Genomic DNA, 22,545 nt, shown 5'->3' with positions numbered 1-22,545 from the left:
TCTCAGAATTTGCCTTTTTTTCAAAATGTTACTTTTTTTTCAAAATGTTACTTTTTTTTCAAAATGTCACTTCCTTTTTTTTCCAGAATTTGGCTTTTCTTTTTAAATCATTTTCTGACATTCTCACTGAAAATACTTATTTGCCCTAGACTTCTTCTTTCAGACGTAGTTAATTATGAAGTTATTACCCTATCCGAAAATAATCCAATGCAGAGGCAATAATGTAATATAATACTTTATTTTATATATATTAAATACTTATATATGTGTTTTTAAAGTTACAACCGGCTCTTTGAATGCAACCATAATGTTAATGTGGCCCGCGATGAAATTGAGTTTGACACCCCTGCTCTAAACTTAAAACAAGGGACTTATTACTGATGTTTGAGAACAGAGAACTTTAGTCAGAGATTATTTTCGTACGTAACTAAGCACTTAAAAAAACACTTTACTACGATTAAAAGTTCTGTATTCACATACATAAATATATACATTTGTGGATTTTTTTTTTTAATGAAAATAGATAAGGCAGTAAATTGATTTAAAATATTTTAATAAAAAATATGAAGAACAACTCTATGATTATTTTAGGGGGAGTTTTGAGTTTAATATCCAAATATAGGGGAACTGTATAACGTTATCGTTTGTCATGCATGTAAAAAGTAGGTCTGAAAAGACTTCAGCCCTACATCTTTTCGGTCAGCATAAACTTGCTTTGGTTAGTCACTACTTTAAAAGTGAATGACTTAATATTGTTTATTTATTTGTGTGTATTTGTGTTGTATACATTGATGTTGTTTTCTTATTGCACGAACAACTTCCATTCCATTCTATTTAAATTCAACATAATTACTGTAGGTTTTTCAAAGATATAATGCATCAATTTGTTTGAAAACTGTTTGTATACAGTCTATGGTGTTTCCTCATCGACGCTACACTGCTGACCTCTGGCGACAACAGCGCGTCACTACACTTAAAAATGAAAGTTTTCACTCTATCTAAATAGATTTATGTCAAATCAATAATTGAAACTCGATCAACCAACTATGAAGCGCTTCATTCCATTATACTTGAAAAATAGTATCGCTGCGACTTTAAAGTTTTACACATAAACGATATTAATGGTACAACTTTCCCTTTAAGAAATCAGCGCCCAATCGCGGCGCGTAAACTGAACTGTGTTGTTGTCAGGAACTACCGGCTAATATAAAGTTGCTAAGCTAACGTTAGCCGACCGGTGGGCTAAAAACACACCATCGTTTGTCTAATTTTACCGTATTAAATAATTACCGTTCAGTCAAACTCGGTTTACGGTCATATCAGTCGCTCTCACCGGCTGTTTGTCTCCGATATCAGGAAATATGTCTTCTGCCCCGGTAAGTTTGTGTTAGCTGAAGTTGGTTTCTTGTTTGGAGCTTCACTGTCTTTACTGCTACATGATATGGGAACTATATTGAAGATAATTTACTATAGCCCTGTGTGCAGGGGTGGAAGACGTACTCAGATCATGTCAGAACAAGTAGAAATATCAGAGAGTCTGTTACAAGTAAAAGTCCTGCATTCAAAGTCTTACTCAACAAAAGTAAAACAAAGTATTGACATCAAAACATACTTAAGTACCAAAAGTAAAAGTACTCATTATGCATATTGTTACTGTTAAATAACAGTGTACGTACTGTTACTTAAGAACAGTACTTGAGTATATCCACTAAAGTATGTTACTTTACACCACTTATCAGGCCTAAGGACACCTAAAGAGTAATAAAAGAATAGCTCATTTAAGAATTACAATTACATTAATGAATAATTAGTGATGCACTACATTACTGTGTACATCTTGTTGCAAGTGGTAAAAGTGGACTAATGAAGGCTTATCCTTATCCATACCAACCAACAAATTATATGTAATGTGTCGAACATTGATTGTCATCCATCTGATGCATGTAAATTGACAGGTAATGTAATGTATCACATGATTGTAGTAGAGTACAATAATTGTAAAGCATTCCCCTCTGAATTGAGCAAGAGAAGAATACAAAAGTAGCAGAAAATGGAAATATTCAAGTGAAGCTCAAGTACTTTACATTTGTATTTATATGACTTAACAGAACATAATTAGTCACTTCCTATTACTGGAAATGTCAAGTAAAGTTGTGAGTTTTTAAGTTAGAGTAGGGATCTTTATTTAATATGTCTGAAAGTAAATCAGATTACATATGGAAGTCAGTAAATGTATTCTACAGTATGACAAGTCTGCATAGGTCATGTCCACAACTACACGTCAGTAATATAAATCTACTAGTGCTTTTCACACTTTGTTGTGTAACAAAATATTACAATTAATGATTCCAATGCAATATAAACATCTATAAATATCTAAAGGGAACATATCTAAATGGATCATTTGAAAAACTAAAGTGCAGTGTTGTTCTTATAATGGCACACAACCTTTATGTGTTGAGTAGCATTAGGATAAAGAAAATACCCACTTGTGGAGCAGGTCTTCTTAAGAATGTCCATCAAGGTAACCCTTATTTAGAAATTCTGTTCACATAATATAATCAGAAAAGTGAATGAAATGGTGTAGTAGGGTGGAGGGATCTGGGTATTCTCCTCTTTTAGTCCAGAAAATGTCAATATAACATTTTGAATACCTTTTAGGAAATGTCTAGTGAATATTTGTAGGATGAAGATTAACATGATATAACTGTGAATGCTGCGTTTACTCTCATTCTCCATCCATTAACTTCACCTGCTAATCTCAGTTGACATTGGGCTAGAGGGGTCTGACAAGGACATAACAACAAGAGAAGACCTTCGTTAATACGATAGTATATCTTTATTTACAAAAGGTTACTTAAACAGCTAAGCAAGAAATGCAATTGATACAAAAGTACAAAACGTTAGTAAAAACGTGTAAGATCTCAGCTTGCAATATATAACATCACAAGTTCTTAAAGTCATTTTTCTTGTTAACTCTCGACGCCATATTTGTCAAAGTGTCTCATAATGATGCCGAGCTCCAGCTCCACGGTGCCCATGGCTTCGGTGTGCAGCCTGTATCTGTCCGCCCCGCTGTACACCAGGTCCGGGCTGCGGAGCTGCGGTCCTCCGCCGACGAACATTTGGGACAACTGCTCTTGCCAGGAGCCGAGCGGCCTCCAGGTCGCACAGCTTATCCGGTGATGTCCGGGGCTGGACGGGACGTGGCAGTATCCGTAACCGTACAACTGGCAGCGTCCGAAAGAGTCCTGGTGCCAAACCTGGAGGTGAAGCTTCGGCCAGCCTTGGAGTCCTTTAGTCGCGTAGTGCACATCGATAGGGTGACTCCAGTACGCCATGTCTCCTGTTTGGGGAATATCCACCTGGGTCTGACCCTCCTTCAGCCCCGACAGAAGACGCCATGCTCCTCCCGTGTGAACTCCCCATTTACAAAATAAGCTGTTCTGTGGGAAACCACTGGCTCCTACGATTTGGCCTAAGATGTGCAGCTCTGCCATGTTACAAATGACCCCGTACACAAAAACATGAGGCCCCCTGAGTCCTCCACAGCCTCCTCTTGAGTTTAACGGATAGCAACGACTAGCACCACAGCCCCCGTCTCCTTGGTTACTCAGCCTGCTGGAAGGGAGGTTTATTTTACCCAGAGTGAGGTTTCTCAGGCAGCACTTCTTGTCAGACTGCAGACAGATCCAGTATTTTCAAATCGCATTTAGAGACCTAAAGTCCACGAATAGCTCAAATAGGGCGCGTTTTTCAAACACAATACCAGCAAATAGCTTAAATCATTGGTGGAGATTGTTTGCGATTGTACACATTTGAAAACTGCTGCCTGACAGGTTGCGCGGCGGGCACAAATATGGCTTTACGTTGCGTTGAAGCGTTTCCTTTTTTGTGCATTGAAACAATACATCTAAATCGTTTCATATTCATCCGTCATAAACAATCAGCGAAAAACAACCATTGATGTCTAAATTCAACTTTACTCCAGGGCCCAGGCCTCAAAACGAGTGTTAATTTATTGGTTTCTTTGGAATTAAACTGGTTTTAGAGACTAGAAACAAAGTTAAACAGCACCGTCCAGCGGTTGTAGTAAATATTGCAGAAAATGCACTGGTTTAAAAAAAAAAAGTTCATTTAATTACTGTAAAACTGTAAACCTCTCTACATTTGCATTCTTTCCTACTTTGTAGTTAAACTGCTGTACCACAATTTCCCAGAATAAAAAAAAAAAAGTGTCTTAATGTAGTATGTATTAATGCTTTTATTATCATTATTTGATTATGCTTTTATAAGATACATTGACATTTATTATTACTGTATAAACAACAGGTGTTACTAATACCATCCTGTATCCCAGTAAGTGTGACAGTAAGCCCGGATGCACAACACCAGAAGCCTGAATCTGAAGTTAATAGTATTCAGCCATCACTCAATATAATACTAACAGCTACTCCTTTAAAGATGTCTTAAGTTGAAAATGCCTGTGTGTGTGTGAACAGACACTTTGCTCTGATGTCCTTTGCTACATAATGTATGTAGCTGTATCTTCATTTTGTTGGTTTTATCTAAAGTTTGAAGTATCATTACAACCGTCAGTGCCTCAGTCAGTAGGGCTTGGACTGTGAGCCGTAGGGTCGCCGGTTCAAGTCCCCGACCAGACCTAAATATGGAGTGTGGACTGCTACTTGAGAGTACTGCTTAGAGAGGTCCCAGTTCACCTCCTGGGCCCTGCTGTGGTGCCCTTGAGCAAGGCACCGGACACCCCCCGGACACCGGACACCCCCCTTCCCCCCTCACTCCCATTGCTCTCCGGGCGCTGTACAATAGCTGCCCACTGCTCCTACTGTGTGCTGTGTGCTCTGCATGTGTGACCATTTAAAGAGGGTTTCATCCCTCCGATTCTATCTAACCATAAAAAAGCGTAGACTTAGCTGTACGCCTATCTCTTGATCTATGATTATGTGATTTTTTCCCCCACTACTGTTTAATGTTATTAAGAATACTTTGAAACAAGTGCACAGCATCTTTAATATGTGGCTGCTTAAATCTGTCTCTCTGTTCCCCATTTAGTCTGACCCTACTCTGGAGAGACATTTCAAGGGTCACAGGGACAATGTTACAAGTGTGGACTTCAGCTGCAACATGAAACAAATTGGTAACTGCTACTTAATATTACTGTATGTGTTTATGTGTGTTTATCAGTCTGTGGTCAGAGAATATTCTGCCCGTTTGCTGTTTCCTTTCTCTTTTTTTTTCATTGTGTGATATGTTTCCTGCATCGTCATCCAAATGTGTTCAGTTTACACACCTGTTCTCCCTCTTCCAGCCACAGGCTCTATGGACTCAAGTGTGATGATCTGGAACATGAAACCTCAGATGAGGGCGTATCGTTTTGATGGACACAAAGATGCTGTCACTTCAGTTCAGTTTTCTCCCTCTGGCCACCTGGTGGCATCTGCCTCCAGAGACAAGACTGTACGTCTTTGGGTGCCCAGCCTGTGAGTTTGAAGTATTCCACCTTTTCTATTAAAGTACATTTCCATCATCTCATTATTTTGTATAGCGTTAGCGATCTACCACAAAGAACAATGATGCTGACTCATAAGAAAAACAAAACGACACAGTTTGACTAAATCCCCTAATTCTGCCAACACACAGAAGAAGTCACACATTTCAGAACACTGACTTGTTTTTAACAGTTTTTTTTTTTAACTTAGAGTTGTCTTGGTGTTTGTGTGTGTGCACAGGAAGGCTGAGTCAACAGCTTTCAAGGCGCACACTGCCACCGTGCGCAGTATAAACTTTTCTGCTGACGGGCAGAATCTGGTCACAGCCTCCGACGACAAGACCATCAAAGTGTGGACTGTCCACAGACAAAAGTTTCTCTTCTCTCTCAACCAGCACATCAACTGGGTCCGCTGTGCCAAGTACGACGAACACACACACACACATACACACACATTTGTACTTCTTTCTTTCTAAAAAATATAATTGACAGTATACAACAACATTGTTGTTAGTTTTCCTTTCTGAAAATGTTAAATTATATTGTATGTAACATTGAATCTTAACATGTAGATAATTGTCAATACATCATTTTCAATACATTTCTGCAGGTTTTCTCCAGACGATCGTTTGATTGTATCGTCCAGTGATGATAAGACTATAAAGCTGTGGGACAAGAACAGTAGAGAGTGCATTCATTCTTTCTATGAACATGCTGGGTAAGCAATTGAGACCAAAAAAGATATATGAGAAATAAATGTTCTGATGTGTTCAGAAGAAATAATTGTCACATTTTGAAATGTTTAGGTTGATTAACATTTTTAAGCAAAAAAGGTGACACATCCCATTACCATTTGTTCGCTCAATTCTTTGTACCAAGGCACTGAACACCTACTCATTCATTTGAAAATTCTTAAAGCATCAGCTGAAAGCCTCTATTGCATGGTGTGTTTACATTGTTTAAAACCATTTACAAAGAGCAGAACATCTTCTCTGGTGGGTGTTTCAAAAACCTTATGAATTGAATTAACCTGTTGGATTAATACATTTGAAGTACTGTCAATTCTTGGCCAAAGACATCATTTTATTAAATGTCCTGTTTTTTCTTTCTCCCTAGTTATGCAAATCACGTGGACTTCCATCCCAGTGGAACGTGTATAGCTGCAGCCTGTACTGACAACTCTGTTAAAGTCTGGGACATCAGATCCCATAAGATGCTCCAGCACTACCAAGGTAAAGGCATCTCAACATATATATGAAGGAAGTGTTACATTTTATAATAACGTAATTACCAGATCACGTTAAAATTGCTACAGTAAACCACAATTTGCTTTCAATCACTGCATATTTGTAGCTTTAATGCCAAGCTAACAAATACACTAATTTATGTAAGCATTTCATATATTTTTGGGTCAAGACACACACTAATTGTTTCATATTTAAACACAGGCGTTTTTTTAGGATTTGATGACATTTTGAATCAGTAACACAGTAAATCCACAGCCCAGTGTTGAGAGAAATATGTCTTATATGGCAAACAGTAAACGTCTTGTCATCCAGTCCCTCCCAGACTCACAATACAGCAAAGGTAAGGCCTCACTTTTAAACACAGTGAAAAACACAGCAAACTACTGAAATAACACCAAGTAAAAATGAAGATTTAAAGCTCACGACTAAAGTGGTAATCAAGAATCTTTGCATATTCAATAAGCCGAATGTTGATGCCTCTTTGTCAGTCTGCCTTTCAGTGTGATTGTTCTCATCGGCTCTCTTAAATGGATTTGAGTTGTGAGATCTAATAATGGATAATCACATCTGTGTCTGAGGAGCTGGGGCATGAAGATAAAAGCGTTCCCTCTCCTCTCATTCCTCCTCCTTTCCACAGTGCTTCACTTTACATGCTATAGTAAATCACCAATTACACCAGCCTAGAGTATAACATTGTGGCTCAAATGTGGTGTTGTTACTGTTATACCCATGGGAATTATTCGTAATTGGTAGTATGTTTAGTTTTCCTTTCTCCTTCTATTGTTTGTCCTTGCTTTTGAATGGCTTTCATTTTATTGGGGTGTATACTTTGCTCTTTATCCCTTCATGAATCTTAGCCATACCCAAAGAAATTACCCTCCTGCTCTCAGTATAGTTTGGTGCAGCTTTTCATCCTGTTGCAGCGAGAGGCGTCAGTTTATCTTATGTCATAGCATCTTGTCGCCAGCAGAGGGGCCACGTTGCCAGTCAAATGTCTTTTCTCATTCAAGAACCCAGTTACCAGAAGGTGGATTGATTTCAGGTCTGGGGAAGTTTTGATCAGTTGCTTCAGGCTTCTGTACTTGACAAATATGCTAATGCAGACCTGATGTTAAGCCATTCTCAAGTAACACAGCAACTGAGGCGTTATGATATACAGCACCAGTGCACTTCAATTGGATCCAGGCAACAATGTTAGCAAACATCTGGCCAGCTGAAGTGTCCTTGAGCGAGACACTGAACTCTAGCAATGCCCCTTAGGTGTTGTAAAATCACAGAAATGTTCCTCTGAGGTGCAGTTTTAGAGAGAAAAGGGAAAGAAACATACCTTGTTATAGTAAAGCCAAATGAACAACAATGGGATGGTATTTGTTGTCTTTAATTGTAGAAGGTTCCACTTCAGTTTGAATTACAGTAACAAAACGTGTGTCCTGTCATTGAGTTTGTATGTGTTTTCCAGTTCATAGCGGTGTGGTGAACAGCTTGTCTTTCCATCCGGCTGGTAATTTCCTCATCACTGCATCCAGTGACTCCACAATGAAGATACTGGACCTTGTAGAGGGCAAGCTACTGTACACGCTGCACGGACACCAGGTACACACACACACACACACACACACACACACACACACACACACACACACACACACACACACACACACACACACACACACACACACACACACACCGTTTAGATTTCCTACAGGCCTTCCAGTCAGGATCATGATGGGTCATTTCCGTCTGCTGTTGGCGTCTGCATGTTTATGTGTTTGACATCTCTTTTGTCCATTTTGGATTATGACATGAGTGTGAGTGTATTATGCCTTTTTTGTCCATGGTATATTTTAGTACTTGCCAGGCGAGCGGACGGCCCACTCATGATGATTCATCTCAGGGTTGTTGGAAGGAAACAGAAGTGTGTTTCTGCCTCCGTTCTGCTGGATCCTTTCCTCCTCATCCTCTCTTCCTCTGTCTCTCTGGTTTCGGTCCTTTCCTTTTTAACTGACTTAAACGTACAATGTGTAAATTCCTGCCACTAGCATTCTATCAAAAACAATAACAAAATGCAGTTTGATGTTGTCTTGAAGTTGCGTGGGGATCATGGGAGATGTTGTCTTCACCACCTTCGCCGCCATTGCAGTCAAATTCGTCTGGTTATGATGATTCATTGTTCATCGTTCATGAGGGTTTTACTAAGAGCCTAATTATCAGCAGAGGTCTCATCCTCTTCAAAAGAAAGGCACCCAAACATTAAAACTGATACAAAAACACTGGTTAAAAATTCTTCTTTCTCTGACGTGTCTTTGCTGCCCAGAATGTTTGAATATGAGTCCTATGACTATAACCCTTCATCTGGTTCAAATATGCAGTTAAAAACGTCCAAGATCTAAAAAGTATACCAAAACATGTGGCTTGAAATCCAATCCAATCCAATCCATTTTATTTATATAGCACATTTAAAAACAACAGAGTTGAACAAAGTGCTGTACATCAACAACTGTATAAAAACATAGCATAAATACATAGAAAACAGACAGAACATGAAACAAATGTAAAACACGAGACAATGAAACCAGATCAGAAGCCACAGACTGAAAAACTCTCCTACATGATGTAAAAACAATACAAAACACTAGTAAGATAAAAACCCAAATGTAAAAGCACAAGTGTCATACCTGGTCTGTAAATGCAAGGGAAAAGAAATGGGTTTTTAAACGAGCTTTAAAAATAGGCAGAGTTGGAGCAAGTCTAACCTGGAGGGGCAATTCGTTCCATAATTTTGGAGCTGCAACAGCAAAGGCTCCGTCTCCTCGCTGCTTTAACCTTGATTTTGGGACGACCAGAAGTAATCTGTCAGCAGACCTCAGTGACCGTGTGGGCGTGTATGGTTTTAAAAGATCTGCCAGAAATGAATAAACGTTCAATTTATGACAGCTTCTTAACTCCACAACACTGAAGCATGCCACGCCATTTAAGCCGAATAAATGAAACCAACCGTTAATCAAAAGTAACTTTACATGTGAAAATAGTTGGAAGCCTTTAGGACAATGTAATTAGACAACTCAACAGAATATATAACATAGGTTTAGTCGATTTCAAGACCTTTTAATTTGGAAAGCACCATCACCATCGTTATCATCCTAACGATGAAGTACAAGTACTCCTTGTACTTCTCTATTAACGCCCATCTCGTCTGTACTCCCATGTTGACAGTCTGGACCAGTCGCTCACTGACTGTATCTATTTGTTTGAACAGCTGATGGACTGACTTTCTGGCTAGTTGTGGGAATCGGTGGCTTGCCAGTGCCACATGTGGTCCATCTGTTTACCCATCCCTCTGTACACTTTGCATGCCTCTCCTTTCTTTGTCTTGTCTGTGTCACCCACTGCTTGCCAAGACTCTTTCGTCAAGATAAAAAAAACACCCTTTCCCCTCCTCGCCTCACACCTCCAAATTTGTCTTCTCATAATCTCTTTCTTCGTTTCTGTTGTTGTTCTTTTTGGCTCAGTGGTGACGTCGCCAATCTGTTGGTGCTGGGAGCGCTCAGGGTGTTAATTGTCTCTCCAGTCGCTTAACTCGAAAATGGGAGACCCCCATCTGTTCAGTGTGGGTGTGTAGGTTTACGTGTGTTTATGTGTCGGCTTGTTGATGTATGTGTGTACAGCTATGTGCATGTGCTGTATATGGAAACACATGAAGGCACTGAGGGAGTATGTTTCCTGTTGGATCTGACAAATGTGTTGTTTTCTTCGCCTCAGGGGTTACCTGTGTACCTGGCAGGGCAGAATCAGCCTAATTTAGCTTCATTTGTCTTTCTGTTCTGAGCATATTTGGAGGAGCAGCTGGACACTGAAACAAGAAGAGCTGGTCTACTTTGAAGGCCAGCCAACCCTGAGTGAGCCTGGCCCGAAGTAGTTGCTACCTTCAGGGCTAACCCCTTACACTTATATCAGCAGGTAGAAAGCAAGACATAGAAACTTATCTTGAGGCAATGTGTGTCTACAGTTTAGTCTGACAAATAAACTGTACACACACATTGCACTGCCACGTTTACAGCTATAACGCTACTGCTAACTTTATACTCACAGCTAATGTTAAGCACACAAACAGTTTATTCTTTAAGTAAGTTCTCTACTTATATAATACGGGTTGAATCGAAAAACATCTTAAAACATATTTTTTCCCCCAATTCTTAGGACTGGCTTATTTGGTCAAAAATCTGAGAACTAGCTTGCAATACACCCCTGCAGATGTATAGTGATATACTTAGCATATTTTCTCTCCAATGTCCTAATGTGTGACTTTAGCGTGTTAGATAATACCGATACCCAATCTGATACTAATGCTTCTGGTCCTTTTTCAATGGAATGCCTGTCCTTCTCTTTACTTAATCATACCTGGAGACATTCATACTCAAGAGATTTTTTTTTTTACGCTTGTCGACTTTTTAATGATTTAAAAGCATTTAAAAGACCACCGCATCATGTTTTATTACGACGCAGACTGAGAAACAGATTCACACTTATTTATATTTTAAAGAAATGACAGCGACAAAAGTCAACCAGTGCAAGATTGTCATCGTTTTTGTCACTCATGAAATTATGGAGAGCAGCATGTGGAGGCCAGTCAGGTTCGCAGCCTGTGTGTGTGCGTGTCTGGCCATGGCAAGTGCCAGCCTGGCAGCAGGCGTTAGTCAGAGTCGAGACAGAACATGCTGTCTGTCAGGCCGGCGTGTTGCCATAGCGACACTGTCTGCTTCTCTCAGGTGCTTCTGGGAAACCATTCCTCACCCAAACCAGCCTGTCTGGATACCAGCCGCAGGACACACAGCTCCTCTTTGCTGGCCAGCAGCAGTTTATTTTCCTTTCTATAGTTTGTTCTCTCCTTTTTCTCTCTTTGATCACAGTCAGAGGGCTCAGGCTTTTATCGTTGACCCCGTTCTGCATTGTGAGATGGAAAAAAGAAAAAAGGAGTGTGATCTTTGAGTTTTTCAAGCTGTATTCTGTCTGCGCTCCAGGCACACACACACACACACACACAGCATGCAACAGTTCTGACACTAGCAGGTGTTCCTTTTTGGCTCTGACCAGGTGTGACCTCACCTCACCTGAGTCTTAGCTTTCTGTTATTGATTGCTCTGCCCCACACGCCCACTCCCTCCTACACACATAAACACACACACACATGCAGTAGCTTTTGTTGTCGGCATAAGTTTCCTAAATGCTATGAGCTACATACACAAAAACACCTATTTCTCTCCAGTTCTCTTCTCTTTATCGTACATTTTATAATAACTTCTAACCTAACTGTATTTCGAAGTGTCCATCTGGATTGTGGCATTACGTTTTTCATGTTGTCTGGTCTGTCCGTACCCTTTCTGTGAAAGCCCTAACTCAGGATGCCTGAAAGGAATTACTCTCAATTTGGCACAATCTGTACTTGCACTCAAGGATGAACTGAATAGATTTTGGAGGTCAGAGGACACATTGACCTCACAAAAAATGTTTTTGGCCATTTCTCAAAAATGTATACGCTAATTAAGACAATTTTACACAAATATCTAAAAGGATAACATGATATATTAATGAAATGTTGGACAGACATGTATGTACACTGCAGAAATACAATCATAAGGTTCAAAGGTAATGTATGTAGGGTTTGAAGTTTATTGAATGGCCTGAATGCATCACACAGACTACACTACTTTCACAGGGATTGTTGCATTTTTAAAAGGCTGCAACTAAGTATTATTTGAATTATTGATTTATTTAAATGTGCCTGTTATAAGTATTCTTATTTTATCAAAAAAATGCTTTCCAAATCTCAAGACAACATTATCAAATGTATTTTCGGACCAACCAAATGTGACGGTGTGGTGTAGGTAAGAGTTTGTGTTGCCAACAACGCCACCTAAGGGAGTTTCACCCCTAGGAACTAACTATTGATAATAAAAGATTTAACCCACAAGGAACACAGGTTCGTTTTACATAACGGGCCAGAGACAGTTTCAGTTACAGTTAACACAATTACTTTATTTTATAACAATCAATTAACTATTCTAAAAACACCAGATACACATTATACAATCAGCTAAAAGTTAATACTGGGGCATAGGAGGTACAAGACAGGGCTGGGGCTTACCAGGCGGCAATAAATCAAAAAGGGGGAAGGGTCCAACTCAAAACCACCCGTGACACCGCAAACCAAACAACAGGACTCGTGAAGAACACCACCACCAGGGATTGGGGTTGCCGCCTCAGGCCCACAGCACCTGTCTGACAAGAGGAAGACGGTTAAAACCTCCACACACTATTACACTTAAATAAACAACTAAATAAATAACCAAACAAATACAACCAAATGAATTAACTTATCCAAATAAAGTCTGCACACAATGGTTAATATTAAACAAGGAAAACACTAGTATATAAACTTAAAGAACAAAACCCCCACAGACATGTTTAAATCAAATTAAATAATAATATTTTGTCTGTTTCTCTTTCCCCTCCATCAGGGTCCAGTGACCTGTGTGGCCTTCTCCAGGACAGGAGAGTATTTCTCCTCTGGAGGTTCTGATGAGCAGGTGATGACCTTTTCTTGATGATCCTTAAAAATCAACCAGTTTTTGTTTAATAAATGGCCTTATTATTTGCTGTCCTTATATAACTAATAGAAGCTTACCAAAAGGTTTATTGCCAATTTAGAAAACAGAATTAATGAAAATGAGTTTAGGGGTTGCAGATGTTTTAAAATGCTGTTGTATGAGGTGCTATCCATAGTCTGTGTGTATCACCTACAGCAGAAAGCGGTCGGCAAGCCACTAAGCAACGTACTGCTGAGGCAGCAGCTAAATGTAGCCACCGACAGAAAAGATCAATATTACTTTAAGTGAATGCTTTTTTAGAATATTTTCTCTACTTTACGTTGCTGTAAGACAGTCCTTTCAGATGAGGTAATGAAGCCCTTATTAACGATCTCTTCAAAGCATCCTGATTCCATTGACCAAAAGTAATCATACAGAGCACAGGAATTGATGCTACTCCATCGGTTAGTTAGTGCTTTTGTATGACTTTGGTGATTCTGAACTAACCAAAGTCTGTACACTACTGTCTGACTGCAAGGTCAAGCAGTGAAAATATTCTACATTTAGTTTACACTTAAACTGTTTGCTTTGCAGTTGCCCCGATCCACAGCAGTTCATTGCTTGGTTGGCCATACATTATGTTAGCTTAGCCAACTACTGTAGATAATACACTGACTTTGAATATGCACCTCATTCAACCTCACTTCAAAACGTCTGAACTCTACCTTTTACTTTGACAAAGAGAAAGCAAATCTGTATTTATGTCGTGCATTTCATTATTTGTAAATTAGATTATTGGTTTGTTGACTTTGATGTATTATTGTGGTGACAGGAATTATTTGAATACATCTTACAGGTAATGGTGTGGAAGAGTAATTTTGACTGCGCTGAAGGCATCGATGACTTCAGGCTGCAACATAAAGCTGCTCCCAGCCTGCAGGCAGTAGGCAGCTCCACGGCTCAGCCCCCCCTCACCCCCTCTGAGCACCGCAGCCAGGTGAGATCAGTATGCATGGAGTCATTTTCGGGATTAAAAGACATTTCGCTCGACACAATTATAAGAAAAAGAATCATAATACATATAATGAAGGTGGAGACTGAAAACAATAACTTTAATCATACAGTTTATCTTATACACTCATAAGTGAAGGTATCCTAATTATTGCACATCCATTTGCATGCATGTGTGGCGCCTGGTTGAAAGATAAACATAACACGTGCAGAAATACCCCCTCAATATTTTATGCTGCCAGTGTGGCGGGCTTATTTCCTCGTTGCATATCTTCCCTTTGAAGTCTGCAGTGTGGCCTGAAGCTACATTCATCTCTCGCATGCAGGGCAGGAAATACCCACTTATTTCCACATCTACATTTTGATATTGAGGAAGTTTTTTTTCTGTCTTTCTGACCGCTGGAATGAATGAAATATTAGTCTGATGATTAATCTGATTACTACAGATGAGTTTTGAATGTAGATGACGATTAGAAATGATCAACATTTAAAACGGCAGTAAGAAGTAAGGAAGTATAACTGTGTTCAAACACTGTGAATACTGCAGTTTTTGTTAATAAGTCAGTGCTGAAATGAGGCATCGACAAACTAAAAGGAAAGTTTGCAAAGAGACTAATTCCATAAAGTGCATGTTATGCTATGTTACTCCTCACTTGGCTTGTGGTTTTATGTGTTTTTCTAAGTAAAGTCTATACAATCTCATTTGAGGGTTTTTATTTTATATATTCATATCTTACTAATATATTATATGCTATAGCAGTACACTGCACTAACCTGATTCATACTGTTTTTTTTTTATTTGACAACCAACAAACTTGGACAGTATTATGAGTCAATAAATGCCAAAGTCGGTTATACTATAAAAGTATTCAGACGGAAGCCTCCCAGACACTGAAGCTTGTGTTGTGGCAGCATCGCGTCCATTTTCACGACAGTAATTTAATAAAACATCAGCATGTCAAACATCTAATCCCACCACACCCTTTCTGACTGCTGTGTGAATCTGTCCAAAAAGAAATTGTGGTTGATAGTTATCGGAACACAAAGCTAGTGTATTATCAATAAACACAAACAATGTGAGCAGATAAATAAACCTGCACTTTCTGTCCTGCTGTTGCTAAAACTAACCATTTAAGTACTCTATTAAGTCGAAGTACCTTGCAGTGAACCACTAAAGATATAAGAGACAGTGTTGATAAAGGTATACTCATCTGTCTTATCACCTAAAAACTGATTATTCAGATTTATTTAATTTATGTTTTCATTCTGATCCTTAAGAAGGTATGAGGTATTAATACAATCTGCATTTAAAAAATAGAGGCGCTTGGTTTTATGAACGTGTCATCCGAGCATAGTTGATGCAGCAACACACAAGAAATATGCACAGGTCCATTAGGAAATGATCCTGAATCTGTGCGCTACATGGGTTAAAAGCATGGCTGCAACTAACCACTATTTTCATTATTGCTAGAAAAGGTCAGCACAAAGTCAGAAAAAGTTTATTGTGAGCCCAATAGTCCATACACCCCAAAATAAAGTTTGAAGCAAAAACATTTGACCTAAAAATAACAAAAGGTGAGAGGAGTTTGGCTATTAGCATTGTTTAAATATTAAAAGACCTTGTCAGATGTCTCACACACACACACACACACACACACACACACACACACACACACACACACACACACACACACACACACACACACACACACACACACACACACACACACACACACACACACACACACACACAAAGGGGACAGGGTGTCACCGGCTGGCTAGGGAACCTCAGGGTAAGGTTTGGATTTCAACCCCTTTGACTGCTACTGTGTTACTTACATCAACAAGGACACAGCCAAGGTCTCTCTGTCTCTCTCGCTGTCTCGAAGTTTAGGTCCAGCCACTGTGTTGCTGCCTTGCTTTTATACTTTTAATATTTACAAATCTAGGATAGCATAAGACTCATAATTAGGCATGTATGTAACAGTGAAGAAAAAGTCCTGTTGTGATATTTAACCAGTTCTACTAAAACGTATGACCCATTAGTAACTCTTCATTGCTGATTGATTTGATTGGCTTTCTGGGGCAAGTGTGACAAAGACAAGGGATGCAACTCTGCACCTTGTGCCAAAGAGTGTAGAGATTATTATTATTATTATTAAGTGTTATATATTATTATAGATAAAACATTTTTGCATGCCAGTGACGCCTTAAGAGTACCAGCCTATGACTAAGAGCGTTCGCCCATCAAATGTACAACTCTGTGAAGCAGACAACAATGCCCCTGAGTACACGTACCATTAGCGTGGTTATTTCCAACATCTCCTTAACATTGACTTGAGCAGTGTAAGTGCATAGCTTTTAATGTCCTTTAAACACCTCTCTTCTCTATGCCATCCATGGACCCTTTGGGGCTTTTTTCATCTTCTCTCTCTGTCTGATTGTGCCGTTCTCTCTCGTTGCTGTGATACAGGACTGTAAATTGATTTTAATAGCTCTTCCACTCGACAGCTGTTATTACAGACGTGCCTCACAGGAGAACTAGAAAATGGGTAGTTGGATCATCGGGAGAGAGATGATGCATGCAATTCTTGAAATACATTTGTACTGTTTTTCTAAAATCCTATTGAACCCTTTATTTGGGAAATGTGTTTGTTTTTTTACCAAATACAGTTCAAGCACAGCTTTTAAAGCCTTAGCACTTTTTAGGATGGTGCAAAATGCTTCACCTGTTTATCTTGGCTTATCTTAAAACACATGAATTGATAAGACATTCTTAACATCATTTCATTAAGGCATCATTTTGCCAAATTGCATTTGCAATAACTATATCGTTTGTTATCATTTATGCCTAATAGAGATGCAGTAATTGTGTTGTTCTTATTGTTGTTTATTGTGTTTTTGTTGTAATTATTCCCCATTTGTGCCAGACATCTTCAATATAAACATTTGGGAAGTGTTTAAACTCATTCAGCATTTCATTACACTATACAGTAAATCATCATATATATCATACACATTTATGAAATAACCTTTAATGTGACCTCTGAATTGAAAGATATTCTTTTGAAAAGTAACAGCTTCAACAACTTCCTACACAATAAGAAGAACATTAAAAAAAGCATTTTTGTGTAAGACATTTATATGTGAATGTAAAATTGAATAGAAGCATAGAGAAATCTTTCACCTTGGTTTTTCATACAGAATAAAATGTACATTTTGATCTTTCTTTGAGACGCAAAGTGCATTCACATCATTTCAATGGTTGAGTAGATTAATGACGCATAGATATGAATGCACAGTGTAGAACAAATTAAATCTTAACCGGAGTTAGTTCCTGGCAATGGCATTTCTTTCATCCTTTTTATGAGTTGTGGTCTGCCAGTTGTTAAGGTTAAAGTAAAAGTAGTAGCTGCACCTGGAAGTACCAGCTTCCTAGATTCTCCTTTTCATGTATAATTTATCCATTTGTAATTTATTATTTATACAGGCCCTTTCATTTCTCATAAAATGCCACAAGTCTCAGACACGTGTTGCCTGAGAGGAAGCAGAGAGGGGGGAAATGTCCCCAGCTCGCCTTAATGTGTTCGTTTCCTTCTCTGTTAATACGAGTATTCAAAGGCTTAGGGAGTTTAAAATAGAGTATAAAACAGAGAGAGGTACTCTATATGAGAGAAGTGGATCTAATGTGCTGTTGAGCATTCACTTATTTTAAGAGAGGCAGAATATAGTAAACAGGATATTCTTTTTTTAAAGCAGCCATGAAAGGGGTTGTGGAACACCACTGCGGTTCGTACATCCAAACTCCAGACTGCTAACTAATTAAAAAGAAGCACAACATGTGAATATTATCAGCCTGTAAACACAAACAATTACAATTTAAATGCAGATCCTATACTTAGAAAGTGACCATGGAAAGTATACCCCGCCAAAATTAATTGTATTACATAATGTATAAAACATTATTCATGAGTTATGTCAAACATTGATTAAGTATAGGTTACCTAAGACTAAACACTCAGAGCAGAGCGAATACATTGCAGGCTTTAATGGAAGTAGAAACCAATAAAATTCATATTGTACCCTATCCAATAAAGTATTTATGTCAGTACCTGAGGGTTTTTTATATATAGATATTACGGGTACAATAACAGTATTTAGGAAAGAATGGAGGACACAGCTTTGTGCCACTAGCAACACCACAGAGACATATGTCCGCTGTGTTTGTAAGAACATGAATAAGGAGCTGACAGCATCTGCACTGAGACAATACTCCTTAAGATGGTATCAGAAAGGAAAAGTAACTCATTAGTTATTAGTGTGAATATACAGTATATTTGATTAATAGGACCTCTTCCTCCCTTCCCTCTCAGATAATTAATGCTACAAACTTAATTCTTCAGGAAACTATTTGTTTTCATGTTGTGATGCGAGCACAACCACACTTCATCAGACTTATAAGTAAGATGTAAAAAAAACAACCAGATGAAGATGACTTGTGCTACAAAGTGATGTAGTTAACTAAACAGGTGAGCATTACGGCAAGTTTGCAAAGCAAGCTATTTATTATATTTTATGTTTTCTTTCAGCTCAGCGCCTGAGTTATTTTGTTTGGATGTCCCTGCATAGTCCTATTTGTATCAGTTACAATACAACTGGTAATATTATCAGTCTTATACTCAATATGGAGATACCCATTAAGCTTATAATCTTACAATAAAACCACAAGTTAAGCTTTTCAAAATAGTCTAACAAACTCATAACATAATTTTCGGCTGAGGCTCATTGTACAAATGCTGGCCCAGGACTACAGCCCTCCAGTCTGTGTTTAAATCGTCTCGGTCGTATGTAATAAAACCATCCCTCCTTGCTATGCCTATCATCCAGTATTACACACAACTGCCTTAGGCTGTTATTCTTTTCACCCGGAAGAAATTGACTAATGAGGAAGTAATGCTGTGCTTCTTCATACTGAAGCAAAGGCCACCCATGGCTGCTATTCTCTCAGAATCAAATCCACAAGGATTTCATGAACAGCTAATTTGATATGCTGATCATTTAATTTACTTGGATGCAAAACGCCATGAAGATTTTCTAGTGACGGGTGCTATGCCAGTACACATGTAGGCATATTTGTTAAACACAATAAGCCATCTTTAAAACGAGATTTCTCTACCTAAACGTTGACAGTCAGCCTGCCTCTGTGCTCAACACAGCTGAGCAAATCGTTATTTGCCGCTGTTTCGTGTGAGAGAATAGATGAATCGCTGTGTGTGTGTGTTGGTGTGTGTGTGTGTGTGCTTGTGCGTGAGTGCCAACCATTGCTGACAGGCAGATCAGCTCTCTCTGATCACATCCGCCCTAATCCCCCCATCCCACCCCCTTTTCTGTCTCTAGCTTCACATCTAGGTCTTTCTCCCACTCACGTGTGCAGACAGACGAGCTGCACACTCGCAGTAGGCTCCCCTTAACAGTCACACACACACACACACACACACACGCACACGCACACACACACACAGCTCGGCTCAGCAGGGGGGGGTGCAGACTGCAGTAGCTGTATGATCTTCTGTCTCATTCACCATTATTTTATTTACTGTAGCCAATAGGCTGCTGTAAATATGCCATAGCATACCAAACTTTACTGGCACTCTTCTTAAAGACTAATATAGAGGATGCAGATATTTATTTAAAACCTTACACAGTTGCAATGAAAACTGCAGTTTCTGAGACAGTGTGTGGTTGTGTGTTCATCTTTAGGTGCTGGTATAGAAAGACAGGTGGTATTGTTTGACAGTGGGAGTTGGGAGATTTCGACAGCAGGGGATAGAGGGAAAGGAAGGGGGTGTGACAAGGGAGTGTTGAAGACAAGATAGCTGGTGGAGTTAAAGAGAGCTTAATGGTCTGGTGGAGCGAGAGAACATCAGCCAGATTGAGAGGGAAAGGTAGGAAGCGGGAGAACAGGGCGAGCATTTGACCATGCCCGACAGCATGAGCACAATGGAGGGGAAAAAAAAGGCTAAGATGTGAAGCGTACGCACAGGAATAATGAAAATGCGAGGGCCGTTAACAGACACCTGTTCATCCCTGTTACATTAAAGACAAGCAGAGAGGGAAAGGTGAAAGAGGCAGACAAGACAGTAGCAGAGAGAAAGCAGAGCAGAGGTTATATAAGAAGCTCACTTGAAGCATACAGAAAGGTATGGAGGGTAAGAAGCTGACAAAGTAACGTGTCTGTTCTGTTAGCTTTAGCCAAGGTAAAGCATAGGTCCAAGCTGAGTCACATCACTGGCATCATTCATCAAAACTGTCCCTAACAGTTTAAAATGAAATGTTTGTTCCACTGTAATGAATCTACATTTCAGTAGTGAGAGAAACGTCTTGTATTGTTTACATCCTATGGTTATATTATGGTACACTTCAATTTAACGTCTTAAAGAGGGGGACATTTTTTATTTAATTGTAATGTATACTTGTGATTAAGCCTTAGGGAGGCTAGCACGATGAATTGTATTTGGCTGTAGGTTGTGGAGGTGCCATTGTTTCCGACCACATCAGCTCTCCCTGGTGTAAACAAGGGATGCACAACAGCAGCAACTCAACTGTGAAAAGCAAACAAAATCTCTCTCTACAAGACAAATCAGAGAGGGCACAGCTGATTAAGTTACTAACACGAGTTTCTAATGGAAAAATAACAAGTAAGATCAAATAAGAAAGGTAAAAGTTGAAAACAATAATCTAGCAGGAGAAAGTGCAACAGGCTGCATGCACTGTTGGTGCACTAATATATTAGTATAGGTGTATAATAAATCAGCTTCTCACGTAGTGGAACAACAAGATCTATCATGGCCAGCTGTGCTTGAATTAATTAAAAGGAAAGGGCGGGCCTGGATGACTGGCATACATTTAAGGTAGACACAGACATTATCCTTAAACAGTCAATTTAAACTCCTATGCATGTTCAAAGGGGACAGCTGGTGTTAACACACATTGTACTCCTGGGTCCAAATTGTTGTTACTTACAGTATTTTCTGCTGCTACTCTACGTTAAAATGTCTCCAATGATGCCATTATAGAGTTTAAATGCCATTTTTTAATCCCTCCCCGTTTTTGACACATTTTGACGCATCAGCATTAAGTGTTGACTCTGTTTGGACCTAAAGTCCTACTTTATTTTTCCAAAATAGTTTTTCCAAAATGTAAATATACAATATACAGAAAAACTGACATGGCATGATATAACTCTCTCGCATACACACCAAGATAATTACCAAACAAACAATGGTAATGGACTGTGAGGCAGGCAGTTTGTACATGACCAGTCATTCAATCAAAACAAAGCTCGGGCTAGTGAGCAGAATATCTACCAACAGAAATAGCCATTTCAAAGCATACTTACAAAAAACACAATTTTTACATCTTGGGGTGTGGGAAGGAAACCATTAACATCCATCTGTTGTTGTTATTACCTTTCACCACCTGGGTTTGAAATTGGGATATCAAACCAACTACAAAAATATATTAAGGTCTATTTGTACCGTAAATAACTACCTTTTTACAATTTATAATTTTCTATATAAATCGTTAAAAAAATGCAAAAATAATAAAAAATGGTCAATCCCAATTCCTCAAAGTCCAAGGTGTTGTCTTGAAAAAAAAAAGTTTGCTGGTCCAAAACCCAACGTTATTTAGTTAAGAGCTGGAAAACAGCAATTTTTGAATGAAAAGGACAATGAAGCGATTAAGAAAATATGTGGCGATTGTTTTTCTTTTGATCCAATAATCGATTTGTTGACTAATTGTTTGAGAAATGCTTTACACCAACACAGCCCATTTAATTGTAAGGGTTGCCTTTTATTCAAGGTTCAAGGTTCTTTATTGTCAATCTGACATAGCTACAGAGTAATTATGCAGTTGAAAATCTTATGTCACAGGCTTCTCCAACAATGCAACATAATAACATAACATAAAAACTTATATTATAAGCTAACCTGACTAAACTCAGATAACCTATGTGGCCACGGCCCAGATATTGAAGAACTCATTTGTTGACGTGCAATTCTTCAGTTGTATAAATTCATCCCTTATTTAATTACCTCTCTTTAATTTTCTGATCTATTCTCATAAAAATGTAAGGCGTGTAACATTTTATGTGTGTGTGCAAGCGTGTAGAGTGATGAATGGTTTAGTAGAA

The 22,545-nt window shown here is 38.8% G+C and overlaps 2 protein-coding genes across 2 annotated transcripts in view; one reads left to right on the top strand and one right to left on the bottom strand.

The window, feature by feature from the left end:
- The first annotated feature begins 1,188 nt into the window (after nt 1–1,188).
- poc1a (POC1 centriolar protein A) overlaps nt 1,189–22,545 on the top strand; it is a 34,151-nt gene continuing 12,794 nt past the window's right edge. Inside the window, exons 1-9 of the mRNA XM_034135100.1 lie at nt 1,189–1,376; nt 5,074–5,158; nt 5,330–5,501; nt 5,751–5,930; nt 6,120–6,227; nt 6,626–6,741; nt 8,216–8,349; nt 13,272–13,340; nt 14,197–14,337. Coding sequence (XP_033990991.1) covers nt 1,362–1,376; nt 5,074–5,158; nt 5,330–5,501; nt 5,751–5,930; nt 6,120–6,227; nt 6,626–6,741; nt 8,216–8,349; nt 13,272–13,340; nt 14,197–14,337 — 1,020 coding nt within the window. The 5' untranslated portion in view covers nt 1,189–1,361. The remainder of the gene's footprint in view (nt 1,377–5,073; nt 5,159–5,329; nt 5,502–5,750; nt 5,931–6,119; nt 6,228–6,625; nt 6,742–8,215; nt 8,350–13,271; nt 13,341–14,196; nt 14,338–22,545) is intronic.
- b9d2 (B9 domain containing 2) lies at nt 2,817–3,617 on the bottom strand. Its single transcript, XM_034135101.1, has one exon. It carries the CDS (start codon nt 3,498–3,500, stop codon nt 2,973–2,975), a length of 528 nt encoding a protein of 175 aa, XP_033990992.1. The 5' UTR covers nt 3,501–3,617; the 3' UTR covers nt 2,817–2,972.

This window comes from Trematomus bernacchii, unplaced genomic scaffold (genome assembly GCF_902827165.1).
Source record: "Trematomus bernacchii unplaced genomic scaffold, fTreBer1.1, whole genome shotgun sequence".
In the NCBI taxonomy this organism is placed as follows: domain Eukaryota; kingdom Metazoa; phylum Chordata; class Actinopteri; order Perciformes; family Nototheniidae; genus Trematomus; species Trematomus bernacchii.
Note: the sequence above shows the minus strand (reverse complement) of the source record. Positions and strands in the feature narration are given on the sequence as shown.

What these genes read in the sequence shown, in the direction of transcription:
- b9d2 (XM_034135101.1), bottom strand. Translation starts at nt 3,500, where the DNA reads ATGGCAGAGCTGCACATCTTAGGCCAAATCGTAGGAGCCAGTGGTTTC.